We start from the raw sequence: 18,844 nt of genomic DNA, 5'->3' as shown, positions 1-18,844 counted from the left end.
AATGCTTCCTGAGAAACTTGAGAATGGACACCTACAGGTTTTGAGGAGGCTGCCAGGGAGAGCTTAAGGCAAGTGAGGAAAATCTTACTGGAAGATGGAGGATGGGAGACACTTGCTACGTAGTGATGGAGAGTTTGACAAACTGTCACCTGCAGTAACCTGGAACCAGGAAGTAAATGTACCTGGTGGACTCAGTGAAATAGCTAGAGATTTTCAGACAAAAGTAATGAAAGTGCCAGGTGGCTTCTTACTGCCTATGACAAAAATACAAAATGAGAGAGATGAGCTTAAAAAAAAAAAAAAAACGCATAAAAAATAAGCCCAGGACTCACAGAGTCCACAAATAAAGTGCTTCTCATTTCCAGTCCTTCCAGAAGACAAACAATTCTAAATTAAGAAAGGGTCAAATCCAGAATGGGGCAATAAAATATTTTGTTAAGGGGCCAGAATGATTTAAGACTATGTATGCTTCATGCTCTTTCTGACCAAAAGGCCCTTGAAGAATCTCAAGGGCCACTTTTGCAGATTCTCTCCCTTAAATGGTAAGTTTTTTAAGAATCTCAAGGGCATTGTCTCAAAGCAGCCATACAGGAAGCCCAAAGTAGAGAAGGGCTTAGCTTCAGAAGGTTCAAGGTGTGGTTTTGTCTAATGAAGGAAATCTCAATAGCATTCATAGAAAACCCCTCAAGTTTCCAAGAGAGCCATTCTGGTGGAAGCATCGCCAGCTCAGACTCAAAGGGACAGAAATGGTACAAAATGAAAAGAATCCTTTAAGACCCAAACCTTTTATAGATGGGACGAAGACCAAGAAAGCAATCTCAGTTTTCCTATGGAAAAGGAAGGATGATTCAGGAGACAAAACCAAGACCCATGGAAAACAACCCCAGGAAAGCAGTATTGGATCTAATAATTAAGGAACTGGCAACATGTGCCCAGCTGGATTTCAGAATTTCTACAGACCAGTCACTGCTTCCTTTTGAACAGGTGTTATCTGTAAGTTATCCTATGCCTGTCCCACCACTGTATGTTGGTATGTGGGGAGCAGACAATGTTTTTCTTTAGTTCACAGATCTTCAGATTGAGAAGAACTACACTCAAGGAGCTACTACACTTGAGAATCTGCACCTGAGAGGTCTCCTTTGCACGTGGATCTGATTTAGATGATGAGATCCTAGATCCAGAGCCTGATGTTGCAAAGAGATGGGACTTTTAATGGAGAATCTTGCAAGAAGAATAAATTTCCCAAGTGGGAAAAATACAAGTAATTTATGTCCAGAGAGTAGAGTGAGGTGGTTTGTAAATATGGTCCATAATACTTTGACCCTCTTCTCATAAAGGAGTAGGGTCTATTCTTCTCTTGAATCTGAGCTCCATGACTGCTTAATCAGTAGAATATGGTGGAAATGATGCTATGCTAATTTTGGGGCTTAAGTCTTATGAAAAGGAAGCCTCCACTTCCTGTCTCTTGGGACACTTGCTCTTGGAATGCAGCCACCATGGTATGAGGAAGTCCAAGCTACCCTTTGGAGATGTCCATGTAGAGAAGAACCAAGAGCCAGCACCAATTTTGCTAGCCATGTGAATGAACCATCTTGGAATTGGATTCTCCAGCCCCAACTGAGCCACCCCAAATGATGCCATGTGGAAGAGAGATGAGCTGTCTTATTGTTAATATAGTTGAATATATTGATATCACTCTTTTCTGGTATATAAAAGGTTATATACCTTTTCTTTTATAGTTTATGCTTTTGTCTTATTTTTTAAAATCCTTCCTAATCTTAAGGTTGTGAAGATATTTATAACTGTCCTGTTTCAGTTTTGTACTGCACCCATGAAATCAGAGGTTGTTAAAAAACAAACAAACAAACAAACAACACATCAGAGAAGGGTTCAGTATATAAGGAGGTTGGAAGTGGCCACTCCAACCAAACAACAAGTGAAAAGCTGAACAAATGGAAAGATTAATAATCTTTTTTAGATCTATCAGAGAAGTGAGGTCACAGGGTAAACTGCTGCCACCCAAGTTTGGAGAGATAGGTGAATACAGAAAATCACATTTTACCAAGCAGAAAGCCATGAGCAGAAACCTCCACAGTAACTAATGCCAAGGTAGGAAAATCTAAACTGTAACTGATGAATTGCTGGAAGTTTAGCGTGGACAAGTCTGAGAGTTAAAGTCTCCAGGGGGGGACCCAGTCATGGAGGGGGATGTCCCACACTTTTGTGAGTTATCTTCAGGAGCTCTACCAATGTTCTCATAGTGAATACTGGAGAAAAATCCCCTCATGCTTCCAGCAGCGAGTGCAGAAAAGGAACCATTTAAAAACATGTCAGAGTGTTCTACTCTTCTTAACAAGGCCTGCCCTCAGGAAAAACTATTTTGCCAGAGCTATTTTATCAAATCCTGCCAGGATTTGATCAGAGTCTAACCTATCCGGAAGAAGGAAAATACCCAATTCCAGCCCCCTCCAGCCATCCTGTCCCACCTAAGGGAAGGGAGGATAAGAAATACTGGTGAAGTTCATGGTCTAGGGGCATGGGCCCCTCAAAAGGCTGAGACCTAATCATAGGACTATAGAATATTTCTTCCTCCCCCAGCACCTTACATCACATTACTAAAGGCCTGTTTACAACAACTTCTTTTACCTAGTACATCATGTCTGACTATCAAGAGAAAAATTACAAAGTATACTAAAAGGCAAAAGCTGCAGTTTTAAGAGACAGAGCACAAGATTAAAGCACACGCATAAGAAACTAGCCTTAGGCTGGAAAGCATAAGAACTAGACTCAGACATGGCAGGGATGTTGAATTATTAAACTGGGAATTTAGAACTATGATTAATATGCTAAGGGTTCTAAAGGATAAAGTAGACAGCATGCAAAACAGATATGCAATGTAAGCAAAGACGGAAATTCTAAGAAAGAATCAAAAAGAAATGCTAGAGATCAAAAACAGTGTAATAGAAAATAATGCCTTTGATGGACTCATTAGTAGACTTATTAGTGGACATGGCCGAGAAAAGAATCATTGAGTTTGACATCTCAATAGAAATTTCCCAAACTGAAAAGCAAAGAGAAAAAAAGACAGAAAAAAAAAACCCAAAAAACCAAGAAACTATCTAGGACTGTGGGAACACTACACACAGTAGGAATACCACAAGGAGAAGAAAGAAAGGAACAAAAGAAATTTTTGAAGACATAAGGACAGAGAATTTCCCCAAATTAATATCAGACACCAAACCACAGATCCAAGAAGATCAGAGAACACCAAGCATGATAAATACCAAGAAACCCTCTACAACTAGGCATATTATATAAAAATGCAGAACATCAAAAATAAAGAAAAAGTCTTGAAAGAAATCAGAGACAAAAAGCCCCCTCACCTACACAGGAGCTGCCTGCTGGATCTAAAAATTACATCCTTAGAAACCATGTGAGCAGGAAGAGACTGGAGTGAAATACTTAAAGTGTTGAAGGAAAACACCCCCAACTTAGAATTCTGTACCTTGCAAAATTATCCCTCAAAAGTGAAGAAGTAAAGGCTTTCTCAGACCAAAAAAAAAAAGGGGGGGGGGTTTGCTGCTAGTAGATTACCTTGCAAGAAAGGTTCAAGAAAGTCCTTAGAGAGAAGGAAAATAATATGGATCAGGAACTAAAATCTACATAAAGAAAGGAAGAACACTGGAGAAGGAATAGATGAAAGCAAAATAGAAACTTAATTTTCTAATTCTTAACAGCAATGTATTTGATTGTGTATGTTTATGTATATATACACATGCTTACTTACACTTCTGTACAACTGAAATGAATGACAGCAATCATAAGAGGGATGGAAAGGAGGGATTAGGATTACATGTTATTATTTCTGTGAAGTGGTACAGTGCTGTTTGAAAGTAGACTTGGATTAGTTATAAATGTAATTGTAAACTCTAGGGTAATCACTAAATAATAAAAAAGAAGTATAACATATGCTAAAAAAGGAGAAAAATTGGAATCATATAAAATGCTCAAATAAAACCACCAAAGGTAGAGAAAAAGTGGAAGACAAAAATAGGCACAAAGAATAAAGGCAACAACAAATAGAAAACTGAACAAATATGGTAGATATTTTCTAGCTGTATCAATAATCACTTTAAATATCAATGGTCTAAATAAACCAATTAAAAGACAGAGATTCTGGGGCACCTGGGTGGCTCAGTCAGTTAAGTGTCTGCCTTTGGCTCAGGTCATGATCCCAGGGTCCTGGGATCAAGCCCTGCATTGGGCTCCCTGCTAAGCTCCCTGCTTCTCCCTCTGCCCACCCCCCACTCCTATTCTTGCTCACTCTGCTCTCTCAAATAAATAAGTAAATAAATAAATAAATAAATAAATAAATAAATAAACAGACAGAGATTCTAAAAGTGGATCAAAAAACAAGACCCAACTATATGTTGCCTACAAGAAACCCACTTTAAATATAAAGAGACATATAGATTATAAGTAAAGGGGTGGAGAAAGATATACCATGCTAACACTAATTAAAAGAAAGTGGGGATAGTTATTTTAATTTGAGATGTAGCAAACTACAGAGCAAGGAAAGTTACTGTAGATAAAGAGGGGCATTACATAATGATATAGAGGTCATTTACGTAAGGAGATATATCAATTCTTACTGTATATGCACCTACCAACAGACCATCAAAATATGAGAGGTAAAAATTAATAGAATTCCAAGAATAAACAGATGGATCCACAATTGTAACTGGAGACTTCATCATCCCTCTCTCAGAAATGGACAGATCCAGCAGGCAGAAAACTAGTAAGGATGTTGCTGAACACAATAGTATCATCAATCAACTGGATATAATTGATATCTATAGGTTACATCATTCAACAACAGCAGAACACACATTCTTCTCAAGCTCATATGAAACACTCATGATGACAAACAACATACTGGGCTATAAAACATACCTCAACAAATTTATAGGGAATAGAAATCATACAATGTTTGCTCTTAGACCACAATGGAATTAAATAAAAAATCAGTAACAGAAAGAGAGGTGGAAAATCCCCCAATACTTGGAGGTTAAACAACATATTTATAAATAACACATAGGCCAAAGAATAAATCTCCAAAGAAATTTAAATATATTTTGAACTAAATGAAAATAAAAATACAACTTATCAAAATTTCTGGGATGCAGCAAAAGCTGTGGATAGAGGGAAATATATAGCATTGAGTGTGTACATTAGAAAATAAGGAAGATCTGAAATCAATAATCTAGGCTTCTACTTTAGGAAACTAGAAAAAAAGAGCAAATTAAATCTAAAGTATGCATAAAAAAAGAAATAATAAAAATTAGTGCAGAAATCGATGACACTGAAACCAGGAAGTTGATAGAAGAAAAAAAATTATCAATGAAACCAAAGCTGGTTCTTTGAAAAGATTAACATCAATAAGCCTTTAGACAGGCTAAATTTTTTAAAAAGATGACACAAATTACTAATATCAGAAATAAAAGAGGGGACACCACCATGGATCCATGGTCATTAAAAGGATAACACAGGAATAACAGGAATACTATGAATAATTCTAGGCCCACAAATTTGATAATCTAGGTGAAATGGACCAATCCATGAAATCCACAATCTGTCAAAACTCATACATGAAGAAAAAGATAATTTAATAGGCCTGTATCTATTAAAGAAGTTGAATCAATAATTCATAATCTTCCAAAATAGAAAGCACCAGACTCAGATGGATTCACTGGTGAATTCTACTAAGCATTTAAGAAATACATTTTACTAATTACAGAAAATAGAAGCAGAGAGAATACTTCTTAACTCATTCTAGGTGGCTGGCATTATTCTAATTCTAAAACCAGACAAAAACATTACAAGAAAATTACAGACCAATGTCCCTCATAAACATAGATGCAAAAATCCTCAACAAAATATTAGCAAATCAAATCCGACAATATATAAAAAGAATTATACACTACAACCAAATGAGATTTATCCCAGGTATGCAAGGCTGGTTCAAAACATTTAAAAATCAATTAATGTAATCCGTCACATGAGCAGGCTAAAGAAAAGCTATCACATGATCATATTAATAGATGCAGAAAAAACATCTGACAAAATCCAAGACCCATTCATGATAAAAACTCTCAGCAAACTAGGAACAGAGGGGAACTTCCTCAGCTTGATAACTATCCAGAAAAAAACTTCAGCTAACATCACACTTAATGGCAGGAAACTAGCAGCTTTCCCACTAAGATCAGGAACAAGGTAAGCATGTTCACTCTCACCACAACTTTTCTTCTTTTTTTTTTTTTTTTAAGATTTTATGTATTTATTTATTTTAGACAGAGTGAGCAGGGGGAGGAGCAGAGGGGGAGAGAAATTGTGGTGGGGCAGGGAAGAATCTCAAGCAGACTCTACGCTGAATGTGGAACCTGATGCAGGGCTTGATCTCACGACCCTGAGAACATGACCAGAGCTGAAACCAAGAGTTGGACGCTTAACCAACTGAGCCACCCAGGCATCCCACCACAACTTTTTATCGTGTACTGGAAGTCCTGACTAATGTAATAAGGTAAGAAAAGGAAATAAAAGATATACAGATTGGGAAGGAAGAAATAAAACTCTCTTTGTTCACAGATGACACAAATGTCTATGTTGAGAATGTGAAAGAACTGACAAAAAAAATTCCTGGAACTGATAAACAATTATAGCAAGGTTGCAGGATACAAGGTTAATACATAAAAGTCAATTGTTTTCCTATGGAACAATAAGGAATGAGTGAAATTTGAAATTAAAAACATGGTACCATTTACATTAATACTTCCAAAAATAAAATACTTAGGTATAACTCTAACAAAATATGTACAGGACTTATATAAGGAGAACTACAAACTCTGATGAATGAAATAATAATAATAAAAAACCCTCTAAACATACAGACTCTTAACTATAGAGAATAAACTGAGTTCGGTTGACAGAGGGGAGGCTGGGGGGAATGGGTGAAATAGCTGATGGGGATTAAAGAGTACACTTAGGATAAAATAAAATAAAATAAAATAAAATAAAATAAAATAAAAAGAAAGAAAACTAAATAAATGGAGAGATATCTCATGTTCATGGACAGGAAGACTCAATATTGTCAAGATGTCAGTTTTTTCCAACTTGATCTACAGATTCAGTGCAAGTTCAATCAAAATCCCAGCAGGTTATTTTGTGGCTACTGACAAACTGAGTCTAAAATTCATATGGAGAGGCAAGAAAACTCTAGTCAACCAACACAATACAAGTTTGGAGGACTGATACTACCCAACTTCAAGACTCACTATAAAGCTAATAGTATTCAAGACAGTGTGAAAGAATAGACAAAGAGATCAATGGAACAGATAGAAAGCTGAGAAATAGTCCCACATAGATATAGCTAACTGACCTGTGACAAAGGAACAAAGGCAAAACAAAAGAGAAAAACGTAGTCATTTCAACAAGTGGTGCTAAAACAACTGAACAGCTATATGCGGGAAAAAAAAAAAAAAGGGATTTAGACACAGACCCTATACCCTTCACAAAAATTAACTCAAAATAGTTCACAGACCTAAGTGTAAAATTCAAAACTGTAAAACTCCGAGAAAATAAAATCGGAGAAAAATGAGATGACCTCAGGAATGGCAACGACTTTTTAGATATGACACCAAAGGCACGATCCATGAAAGAAACAATTGACAAGCTGGACTCATTAAAAGTAAAATCTTCTGCTCTGTGAAAGACCCAATCAAGATAATGAGAAGAAAAGCCACAGAGTGGGGGAAATATCTGTAAAAGGCATACCTGATAAAGAACTGTTTTCCAAAATATACAAAGAATTTAAAAAAAACCCTCAACAATAAGAAAATGAACAACCCAATTAAAAACTGGGCCAATGCTGTTAAATAGATGCCTTGCCAAAGAAGATACACAAATAGCAAATAAGCATATGACAAGATGCTTTTCCCTGTATGTCATTAGGGATATACAGATTGAAACAATGAAATACCACTACATGCCTATTAGAATGGCCAAAATCCAGAACACTAACACCACCAAATGCTGGCAAGGATGTGGAAAAAGGAACTCTCATTCATTGCTGGTGGGAGTGCAAAATGGTACAGCCACTTTGGAAGACAGTTTGGCAGTACCTTAAAAAACTAAACATGCTCTTACCATACGATCCAGCAATCTCATTCCAAAGGATTGGTATTTACCCGAAGAAATTTAAAATTTATGTCCACAAAAAAACACCTGTACATGGATGTTTATAGCCACTTAATTCATAATTACCCAAACCTTGAAGGAACCAAGATGTCCTTCAGTAGGTGAATAGATAACTGCGGTATAGCCAGACAATGGTATATCATTCAGCCCTAAAAAGAAACGAGCATGAAAAAGATATGAAGAAAATTTAAATGCATATTACTAAGTGAAAAGGCCAATGTGAAAAGGTTACATACTGCATGGTTTCAACTACATCACATTCTGGAAAAGGCAAAATTATAGAGACAGTAAAAAGATGAGTGGTTGCCAGGAGTTAGGGGACAAGGACGGATGAATAGGCAGAGCATGGAGGATTTTTAGAGCAGTTAAACTATTTTGTATTATCCTCTAATGGTGGATACATGTCATTATATATTTGTGAAAACCCACAGAATGTACAGCCCCAAGAGAGAACCCTAATGTAAACTATGGACCTTGGGTGCTAATGATGTTTCAATGGAGGTTCAAGTGTTTCACACTTGAAACAAATGTACTTTGTACTCTGGTGGGGGATGGTGATAATGGAGAAGCCCATGCATGTGTGGAGGCAGGGGTATATGGAAAATCTCTGGACATTCTGCTTGATTTTGCTGTGAACCTAAAAAAACAGTTGAGTAAAAAATTCAGAAAACAAAAAAGAGCTCTTCATAGCAGATGCAAATATCCCAGAGTGGGAAAGTAGAGTATAAGCCTTTCCTAACTGTATGTGACAAATTTCCTAAATGTATGTAAAATTCTTTTATGCAGATCATTTTGCAGGACTGGCTTTCCACCAAACACCCTTTGGAAAATGCCACTAGAATAATGGATAATGATACTTTAAAAGTAAGATACTAAATACGAGAAGCTCAACACAAAGTTTGGAAAACAGAGTTGAGGAAAGCTTTGAAGAAAGTTGAACAAAAAGTCAATGAGAATAGGGGTAAGAATAAAGAGGGTTAAGAATATTACAGAACAAGTTCAAAAGGTTCAACCTCTGAATAACGTGTGCCAGGAGGAGTGCAGAGAGACAAAGAAGTGGGAGAAAATTACTGACGAAAGAATTTAAGAAAATCTCAAGAAACTAAAGAAAGGATGGGCACACACAGGGTCCAGTATAGCAGTGTCTCATCCTAGGTGAGACTGCAGAACACTAGGGATGAAGAGAAGTTTCAAAGAAAAAAAAATTTCATGTAAAATTAAACATGCAATCTAAGATTTACATGGGAAAACAAAGAGAAGGAACAAACTGGGAATAATATGAAAGGGAGGTGAAGAAGATGTCAAGGAACTCAGAAGGCTTCAGAAGAGACTTCTTTTTGAGAGTTTGATATGGATAGAATATATAATGTGCTTGAACATAATGAGAGATGTACGTAGTAAGAGAGTTTAGGTTGAATTAATAAGTATTAGCAAAAAAAACCACAAAGAAATCAACAAGATTTACTTTGAAAACAAAATGTGCAACAAAGGAAAAGTAATCATAGTACACTACTTGGCTCAATTGAAAACAGCATTCCACAAATTACAATGACAAAACGCTGAATTTCAATCTAATCAAAATGATAATATCACGGTATTAAGATAGGGAAGTATATGTGGGTAGGTAAGGGACAAGGAGGTTAAGAACAGTTAAATCTTCAACTTCTAAAGTGGGTTGTCAGTTAAAAATACCTGAATTATGCATAAAATATAAACATAAAAACAACATATGGAGGTAAATAAAAGAATCAGTTGAATTAAAAGTGATTGCATTTGAGGAGAAGTAAATGACGGGGGAAAAGAGGGCCAGTTTGTTTTGCTTTTGTCATAATTCTTAAAAACCTATTGTTCCTTTAAATTATGAGCATGTATTAACTCTGATAAAAATAAAACTAACTCTTGGGGCACCTGGGTGGCTCAGTCCATCAAGCATCTGCTCAGGTCATGATCCCCGGGTCCTGGGATCAAGCCCCGCCCGTATTGGGCTCCCTGCTCACTGGGGAGCCTTCTTCTCCCTCCCCTCCCTGCTCATGTTCTCTCTTGCTATCTCTGTCGCTATCTCTGTCTCTCTCTCAAAGAAATAAAAAAAATTGTTAAAAAAAAATAAATACAACTAACTCTTAAAAAGTGCTGTGCAGGTAAAAAAATGAAAGGGAGGTATAAAGGATAGTGTGGCACACACCTTTCGATCCATGATAGCTTTTACTGTTAACACTTGAAGGGTCTGTAAAAGGTAATTTCAACTAATCCTTCCACTGCATTAAGTGTGGAAACTGAGGCTCAGAGAGGGAAGTGAGGTCAAGGTCACACAGAATGAGCCGAGGCCCAGGCAGAGGATGGCCAGACAATGAAAAGTCAAAACTGCTATAGTCGGTCCAGGAGCAGGAAACAGAGATACGAAGTAAGTTCCCACTTTTCCTAAGCTCTGAGACTCAGGCTGAGAGAGGGATGCCAGCTCAGCGACTGCCAGATTTAAAAGGAATCTGCATCATTTAAATGGAATAATGTGGCACAGTCATGAAGCTCCCACTGCTGTGGGTCTTATCTAGGTACTGTTGAAAAGGCACACAGGCACCTTAGTGGTATCTAGAATGATGGAAAACCAAGCAAATATACAGGCATCTAGGGGTCATGCCATGAGGCTGGAAAACATATGTAATCAATATTTCTACCAAGGTATTTATCTGTTTTTTCTTCTTCATCCACAGAGCTTTGGGGCAAAGGCCACTGTTCATTAATCTAAAGATACTCTTGGACTAAGCAAACCCAGTAATTGGCTGGAGCTAGATGCAGATGATATATTTGGAGAAATCATGTTAATAGGACCCTGACTAGAGCTGGACATAAATACCATAAGCAGGCTATATGTGGTATTCCAGAGGTCATGTGGAGAAGAAATTAGAATTGGCTTTCCCTTCAAGCTCTAACGTTCTAGGATTTGGGTTGGAGACATACTTAACTCCTTAGAAAAAGACTATGCTAACTTCTCTGGGGACCATTCCAATTGCTTAAACTTCTTTAAAGAAGGTGGAGGATCTGCAGAGTAACTAGAGTAAGGTTTCACACACGTATCTCTACACATAAGAAATGAGTATTGTTCTTTCTAGAATTCCCATTGGGAGACTATCTATTCCAGTGGTGTAGCTCTTTTAAAGTTACCTTCACAGATGGCTGGTTTATGAAATGGAAACAGATAATCATAGCCCTGATTGACTACCTGCCCACTGCAGCCACTCAAACCACACTGTGCTTTGAATCAAATGTTCATTGGTTGGTCTCCAAAATCAAGTTTACTCTCATAGTACCAAGGTTTGCCACCACCAATGATGTTAAAAAAAATCAGCCAGGGCTTTGTTTGTTTGGGATTTTACAGGTTAGTTTTTGCTCTTGTCAGTCTCCAGCTACAGAGGTCCTGAAAAGGAGAAGGCACTCACTGGAAACTAACGGTAGCTCTGGATTTCAGTTTTGGTGGACATTCTCCCCAGCTTTCAACAGACCTTGCTGAATCCCATTCTAAAATGTCAGCCAGCACTCTGCACCTTACTGTCCCATGACTTCTTCAGGAATGATTTTCTAGAAGTTGTGAATTTCTTAAAAAGTTTAACATTGAAGACTAAAGATGAAAAAAACCTGAATTCTTCATATTTCAGCTGCTTGTGAGAGGAATTAATAGCATCATGGTTGATGCCTCTTCTGCCCTTAATCAGTTGGTGTGTGCAGGGCCAGTAGCCTTTAAGAGTCTTCCTCCTCATCTGCTTGGCCCCATGAAAACAACGCACAGAGAGAAACCCCAGAAGCCCCTTGCCTGCTCTTGCTGGCCCTGTTCCGGTCATGGGTGACCCCTGTGCCGCTCTAGCTGTTTGAGGTTCACAAGGAGCACATGTGGAAGGTGCTACTGTCTCCCCTCAAGGCATACGTGGAGCACTTCACTCAGGCGCAGCTGAAGAAAGTCCCCTTGCCACAGGCATCACCAGGCTGGCTTGATGCCAGAGATTCCATCGTGGCAGTTACTCTTCACAGCCTAGCAGTGCTGGTCTCTCTCCTTGGACCAGAGGTGATGGTGGGAGGAGAAAGACCACCAGCTTCAAACTCACTGCCGCAAGTTCTACGAAAACTACTGACCTTTCCTCAGAAGGTGATCGATTTTCTCAGCCTATTAAATTTCCCACGAATGGAATCTCAGATGTAAAAGGTACCTCAGAAGACAGTGAAAACTTCCCATCAAGGTCTAACAAGGCTGAAGAGTGACTACCCTACTCGCCAAAGGGGTATGCAACCAAAACTGTCAATGCACATATCTGTCCTACAGAACTACACTGCTGTCAAGGCCCCGCTCACTCACTACTGCAGGGGAGACGTGGGATGACTTTGAGCCTAACAGCTAAGATACCAAGATAAACCATGGAGGTAGAACCATAGCTGCAAGACCTGTTCCCTCAGGGGAGCAAAAGGCCATTCCTACTCTGCTTCTACTCATTGAAGAGTCCAAACCTACCCCAAAAGACCAGTCTTGCACAAAGTAGGGAGGAGCCAGACCAAAAGCAAGCCACCAAAAGTGTCACAAGGAAGGAGGCTTAAGTTTCTATCAGAACTGGGTTTAGAAGAGTTTACCAATTCAAGTAAAAAAGAAGCCATTACGAGATCCTGAGTTGGACTGGTTTGTTGATATGATCCCAGAAATGAAGCCTGCAGCTATTCTTCTTTTACCTGAACTGAGGGCAGAGATGATGGTTCCCAAGGATGATGTCTCACCACTGATGGAGTTTTCCTCAAAATCTGCTGCAGCAGAAATTACTGAGGGAGAGTCTGAAGGCTGGGAAGGGGCAGGGGGGCTGAGCTAGGAGGATAATAACTGGTAACAATGGGGGGCAGTTACACTATAGGAAAAAGGATTCCTTTAAGAAAAAAACCATATCAAACTAATACCTCAAAAGCAGGCTCTGCAAACAAAACCCCCCAGAGCATCCTGTTTTGCCCTAGCAGGAGCTCTTTCCCTAGTCTGCTAACTGAAGTGTGTGCCCTCGAGTGCTAGCTAAGAGCCCCAGGAGGTGAAGAGCTCTGGTTTCTCTGTGGAAGAGCTGTGTGCGTTTGACTCAGAGCTCTGTGAAACTCGAGTGGCTGTGGAAAGGTTGAATTTACTGTCTTTTTCCCCCCAGGAAAGAAAGAAAATAAATACAAAAAGCCAAGCTGATTAGCTTAATTTTGTGCCATTTCTTTAACAGTCAGAAGAGGAAGCTCTACTATGAAATAGGACTTACAGAAAAAATTTTAGCTATAAAGTATCTAAATGATTTTAAATTGCTAAGGTTTTCCTAGGCAACTTACTGGTTTATAGTTGTGCTGATTGAACAGCCCTGTGGGACCGGGGCAGTTACTGACTGTTCCACACGTATTCCATTGTACCAAAATTCTTAAGGAGAAATACCTCCCATAATGCTGTTTTCTAAATATCCAATAAAGACTATTTTCACTAGAAAAAAAAAAATCAGAGTGGTTGCACACGTATTTGAGTGGTGGCAGGATTACTGTAATGCTGGAAGGATTCTGGAAGGGATCAGTATTCTGCACAGGGAACTGGAAAGGATGCATATTAATACAAACTGGGCGGGGCGGGGGGGGGGGCTCCTGGTGCTGGCCCCACCTCCACCCCACCCCCACGCCCCAGCTCCCCAACTCTGAGTTCACAGGACATCTATCCAAGTTTCTTCTATTGTTTTGAAAGGATGAAGGTTTCTCTGAAACTATTTCAAATGCCAAAGATAAAACATTTGTTTAAAGATTTGAGTTAGGTTTACAAATGGATTGGTGGGGGGGCTAACTGCTGGTGCAAGACAAGAGAAAGGACAGATGGGGGTGGCTGGGGCTTGTGGCAGCTAATAGCATGATCTGCTCTTACCTGTGGGGGCCTGCATGGCTGAGCTGGGGATGGTGGCAGCATCTTGGGGTACAGTGCTGGTATCCGGTTCAGGGGTGCTGGTTGTTGGTGAGGTGGGTGGTGGGTTCAGCAAAGTCCGAGGCTTCCTCTGTCAAAATGGATGGGGAGAAGTTTGCTACCTGTGACAGGTAACTTGTCTTCTGATTTCTCTATTCCTAGCCCTCGATTCACCCATGAGATGGAAATATCTCTGTGGATGGGGCTGTGTTTTATCTTTGTTTTCCACACAGAATCTTGCCTAGAGCTTTACCTATAGCAGATGCTTAGTAAATATTTTCCGAATCTATGTATAAGATTCTGGGCTCCTATTGAGCTGGAGCTTAATTCACAGTCTTTTATACTAGATTCAATATTATCATTCGAAATTCCAGGTTATCAGTTGGACGGACAAAAGCAAAAAAGGGAAAAAAAATGCTGAGGCTTAAGTCTACTTTGACATTATTTTGTACTTTGCTTCTCTCTTCAAAAAATGGAAACATCCCTTCCCCTAACTGCAAACTCGTTCCTCTGCCTACCTCCTCAGCTCATCAACTCCATTTCTTATCTTAAACTTCATACTCTAAGGTTTAGATCTCTAACTAAAATACTACTCTAAAAACCCTGCCGTTTTACCTGGGCCATGCCTTTACTGTAATAAACTGTCCCTTCTGCTTGGAATGCTCCTTCTTTCTTTTTTTACTTTATAAAAATCTGTTTATCCAGGAAACTTTTCTAGATTTCCCCTAATTACTGTATCTTTTGTGCTATCTCTGTACTTTGTGCTGCATCTGTCACCATGTATTGTCATATATATTTACATACTGGTGTCCTCTATTAGCCTGGAGCTCCTTGAGGGTCTGATTCTGGGTTCCTACGCTCCTAGCATGGCTACTGCCATATATTAAGTCTCAATAAATACTTTCAATGAAGCACACGGTATAGCATACAAATAATGGGGGAAGTAATAAAAATGATTTGAGAAAAATCTACTTCAGGTCAGTCTCTAGGGGAGAAAGATCTCAGAAGCTTCTTTTCAAGAAAATAGTTTTCTAAAAGCCTTTCTGAACGCAAGGAAAATGTAATCAACCACTGAGATCCAGAAATCCCTTTTTTACTAAATGTGCCATGTAGGGTCCACTGCTGGGAGCGATATAAACCTGCCTGCCTTCCAGGAGTGTATGCTCTAAAGCAGCAGCACCAGTGACAGGGGGCATATATAAGATGGCCTTGTCTGTGGAAGTTATCACGCAAACACGAAACGTTCAAAGCATACATGGGGCATGGACATTTCCTCATTTTTTTTTTTAAAGATTTATTTATTTATTTTGAGAGAGCGAGAATGAGAGAGAGAGAGAGAGAGTACATGAGTGGGGGAGGGTCAGAGGGAGAAGCAGGCTCTTCGCTGAGCAGGGAGCCCGATGCGGGACTCGATCCCGGGACTCTGGGATCATGACCTGAGCCGAAGGCAGTCGCTTAACCGACTGAGCCACCCAGGCGCCCCTCCTCATTTTTTTTTTGATACTGCTAAAAGTCAAAGTCTAAATAAGCAAGGAGTCAGGGAAGAAAGGAAATAGCAGTTCAACTTCATGGAGTTGGTGCTAGGATTTCATGGGGTCCCTGAAGGAACAAGCCTGGTGTTTGGTGCCCAAATATTGTGGAAGAAAGCAGAGAGATGGAAGCCATTTCTGTTTGAGATAGGTGCATTTACATGTATAATATCTCTTCATATTTTACCTCATCTCTATTTTATTGGTGAGAAAACTAGGGCTCAGAGCCTTATTCAAAGTTTCCCACAGTCACACAAGTGGTAACAAATGGAGAGAAGATATAAACCTATTTGTCTGGCTTTGAAGCCTCTGCTCTCGTCATGAGACCACTTTACTTCAGAAAGGAACAGAAGGGTCATGGGTTAAGTGGAAGGCATATACACATTTATAGAAGCAGGCAAAAGGACAGGAGGGGGAATTAGCGAGTCAAATGCCAGCCCATAAAATACAGGATAAGATGAGAATTATTGTTTTCAAGAGGGTTGGAAAGAATGGGGACTTTGGTTATTACTATGTTTAGGACTGCCTGAGGAAGCAGAACAGAGGCAATCATAGAATCATAGTGTTTAGGTTTTGAAGGATCTTAAAGGCCACTTAATCCAACCATCCCTTTCCTACTTCCTTCTTCCTGAAAACATCCATCCCATATGATTCATCCAGTCCCTGACAAAATGCCTCTAGTGATGGCAGATCACTATTCCTTCCTTCCATCCTTCCTTCTTCCCTCCCTCCTTTCCTTCCTTTTTATCTTTCTTTTGGCACATTACTACATCTGTTTTGGGATAGATTTAACTGTTCCTTTTATGTTGAGACAATGCCTGAGTTTCTACTTTTTGGTTCTGGTTCTGTCTTTGAAAGCTTACAAGTTTTTTCCCTCTTTAATCAGATGTCCTCAAAATGTCTTCACATCATCGAAAGCATGGCTTCTCTGGCCTTGGAATCTTTAGAGCCTTCAGTCTCTCTCCACAGCAGAAGAATAAGAAGAGAGCAGTGGAGATAAAAAAGAATCAGGACCTGGGTTAGGAGTTAGTAGTAGATAGATCAGGAGCATATGTGTTACACAGAAAGATCAGGATGTGACATCAAGAATTCAAAGCCAATAAACAGGAGATAATCTCAAGTAGAACATCATAACTAAAATCATCCATCCATCTTGCATATATTGAACATCTCTGAAGAGACTGAGATATAAGGCACTACAGGAGAAAGAGAAGAACAAGATTAGGTTCTTGACCTTGAGGAGCTTATATTCTAGAACAACTGAAGTCAGCTGAAGTTAATAAAGAGAACAAAACCAATCAACCAACCAACCAACTAACCAAACAACCAAACTTAGGGAAGAACTCATGAGATTAGAATGGGGTGCTCAGGAAGAACTACGTATCATTTCCACATCGAAACTCAGCTTCTAGTTCAGGAAGGAGCTGCAAAGAAAACCCTTGACAAAAATTTGAGTGGAGAAGGTGATGCTAAAGGAAGCCGTAGAGAAGCAGCCGAGGAACTTTCTTATCAATGGTTTCCCTAGGGAAGATATGCATGAAGAATTGGTCATGACTAAAAGGTGGCACCTGCAGTTAACAGTGCTCAGTGACACTTGACTCAGCAGTGTCCTGCAGGAAATATGGGACAGTGCCCACGATACCCTATCTCCTTCAGGAAATGTGGGAGAGTACCCATGGTACCCATGGTAGGGCAGCAGTGACCTTGGAACTAGAACATCTGGAGCCCCATCTCTGGAGCCTTTGCCATTTATTAGCTATGTGACCTTAGGGAAGTCATTTCACATCTCTAAGTCTTAAATTACTTAACTATTAGATAACATTAAATCTACTCATCTCCCAGGGTTTTGTGATCATCATGTGATATGTATGTAATGGTGTCTGATACAGAGCCTGATTCTTACTAGGTATTCAATAATTTTCTTTCTTTTTAAAAGAAGGGACAGGGATAGAAAAAGAAATACATTTATAGAGTCAATTTTCTCTTTCTGATCATGTGCCTGGGCATCTGCTCTGGGTAGGTTAACAATTAGGAGCAGGGTCTTCCATCTAGGGAAGACATTAGACCAGAATTCCCTCAAATGTGAGTAGCTTTCAAAGTCAAAATTTGTTTTTTTATCCACACCATCCTATTTCTAATATTACCAACTCCCAGTTAAGTAGCTAAGCAGGGATGACAATCTAGGAGATTCCTGTTAAAAGCATACACAAAGTGGAAAATAGGGCCACACATGCCCCTTTCCAAGATGGATGGATATGAGTGAGTTACCCCTTTATAACCCTTTATCCCTTCCTAGGAAACCCACATTTTTACCTACCTTACTGCCAGGTTTGGGACCCCTCTTCTTTGGGAATTTCAAAGGTTCAGCTGACTTGGATGGGGTAGAGATGGGGTGGGGAATTAGGGGCTTGGGTGTCCGGCCCCGCTTCTTTCCTGGTTTACGCCCCCTCTGCCCTGGTTGATGGTCCAAGACAGTTTTGGTGCTGCTGTGGATGCTGGACTTCTCAGTGTTCACATCAGATGCAGGATAGGGATTCTTTGGAATCACAACTGCAAGAAAAAGACTCATTCTATCACCCCCTCCTCCCACCTGCATTCCCATCCCAGAGGGGGAAAAAAAGGACTTGCTACTTCTGCTTGGGTAGTTTTATCCCAAGAAGCTGGTTTCCTGGCATCTGACCTAAATGTTAGAAAATCTCAGAGGAGAACTGAATTTAGATTGGTTAGAATTGGAAGTTTTAATTATTTCTGGCAGATGCAGAGAAAATATTAAAATTTTCTCCCCAAGGCATTTAGTTAAAGCATATAAACAGAATCATAGGCTCAGAGATGGAATGACTTTAGAAGCCTACAATCCCTTCCTGCTAAGAATGAAGATCCAAGGCTCAGCAGAGGAAATGATGCCTTCCCCGGGTTACACAGTAAACTGGGATAAGGACCTATGTTTTGAAACTGGGCCCTGACAACCAAGTTAGGCATTTTCTACACCAATCTACTTAAAGCTTTAGTGCGATTATTGCAATGAGGAGTAGGGAAACACATGGAAATACATACATCTGACAGCATCTCTCCTTACTTAAAAAATCTCTGCTCCATATTACCTTTAATGTAAAGTCCAAATTCTTTATCC

General features: G+C 39.4%; 1 protein-coding gene and 1 pseudogene across 25 annotated transcripts in view; one reads left to right on the top strand and one right to left on the bottom strand.

Moving 5' to 3' along the window:
• SCMH1 (Scm polycomb group protein homolog 1) overlaps positions 1-18,844 on the bottom strand; it is a 176,386-nt gene that overhangs the window by 25,321 nt on the left and 132,221 nt on the right. For 23 of the 25 annotated variants that reach the window (XM_064589342.1, XM_064589343.1, XM_064589340.1 and 20 more), the window contains 2 exons: positions 18,032-18,264; positions 14,150-14,276 (listed from right to left, as the gene is read on the bottom strand). The exons of the other annotated variants lie outside the window; for them this stretch is intronic. In XM_064589342.1, coding sequence (XP_064445412.1) covers positions 14,150-14,276; positions 18,032-18,264 — 360 coding nt within the window. The remainder of the gene's footprint in view (positions 1-14,149; positions 14,277-18,031; positions 18,265-18,844) is intronic. 25 annotated transcript variants of the gene reach the window in all.
• Positions 844-13,112, top strand: LOC135363946 (protein-associating with the carboxyl-terminal domain of ezrin-like; annotated as a pseudogene).

The sequence above is a fragment of the Mirounga angustirostris genome, unplaced genomic scaffold, assembly GCF_029215605.1.
Source record: "Mirounga angustirostris isolate CCGP_5_RB_7025 unplaced genomic scaffold, mMirAng1.0.hap1 SCAF_4, whole genome shotgun sequence".
Taxonomy (NCBI): domain Eukaryota; kingdom Metazoa; phylum Chordata; class Mammalia; order Carnivora; family Phocidae; genus Mirounga; species Mirounga angustirostris.
Note: the sequence above shows the minus strand (reverse complement) of the source record. Positions and strands in the feature narration are given on the sequence as shown.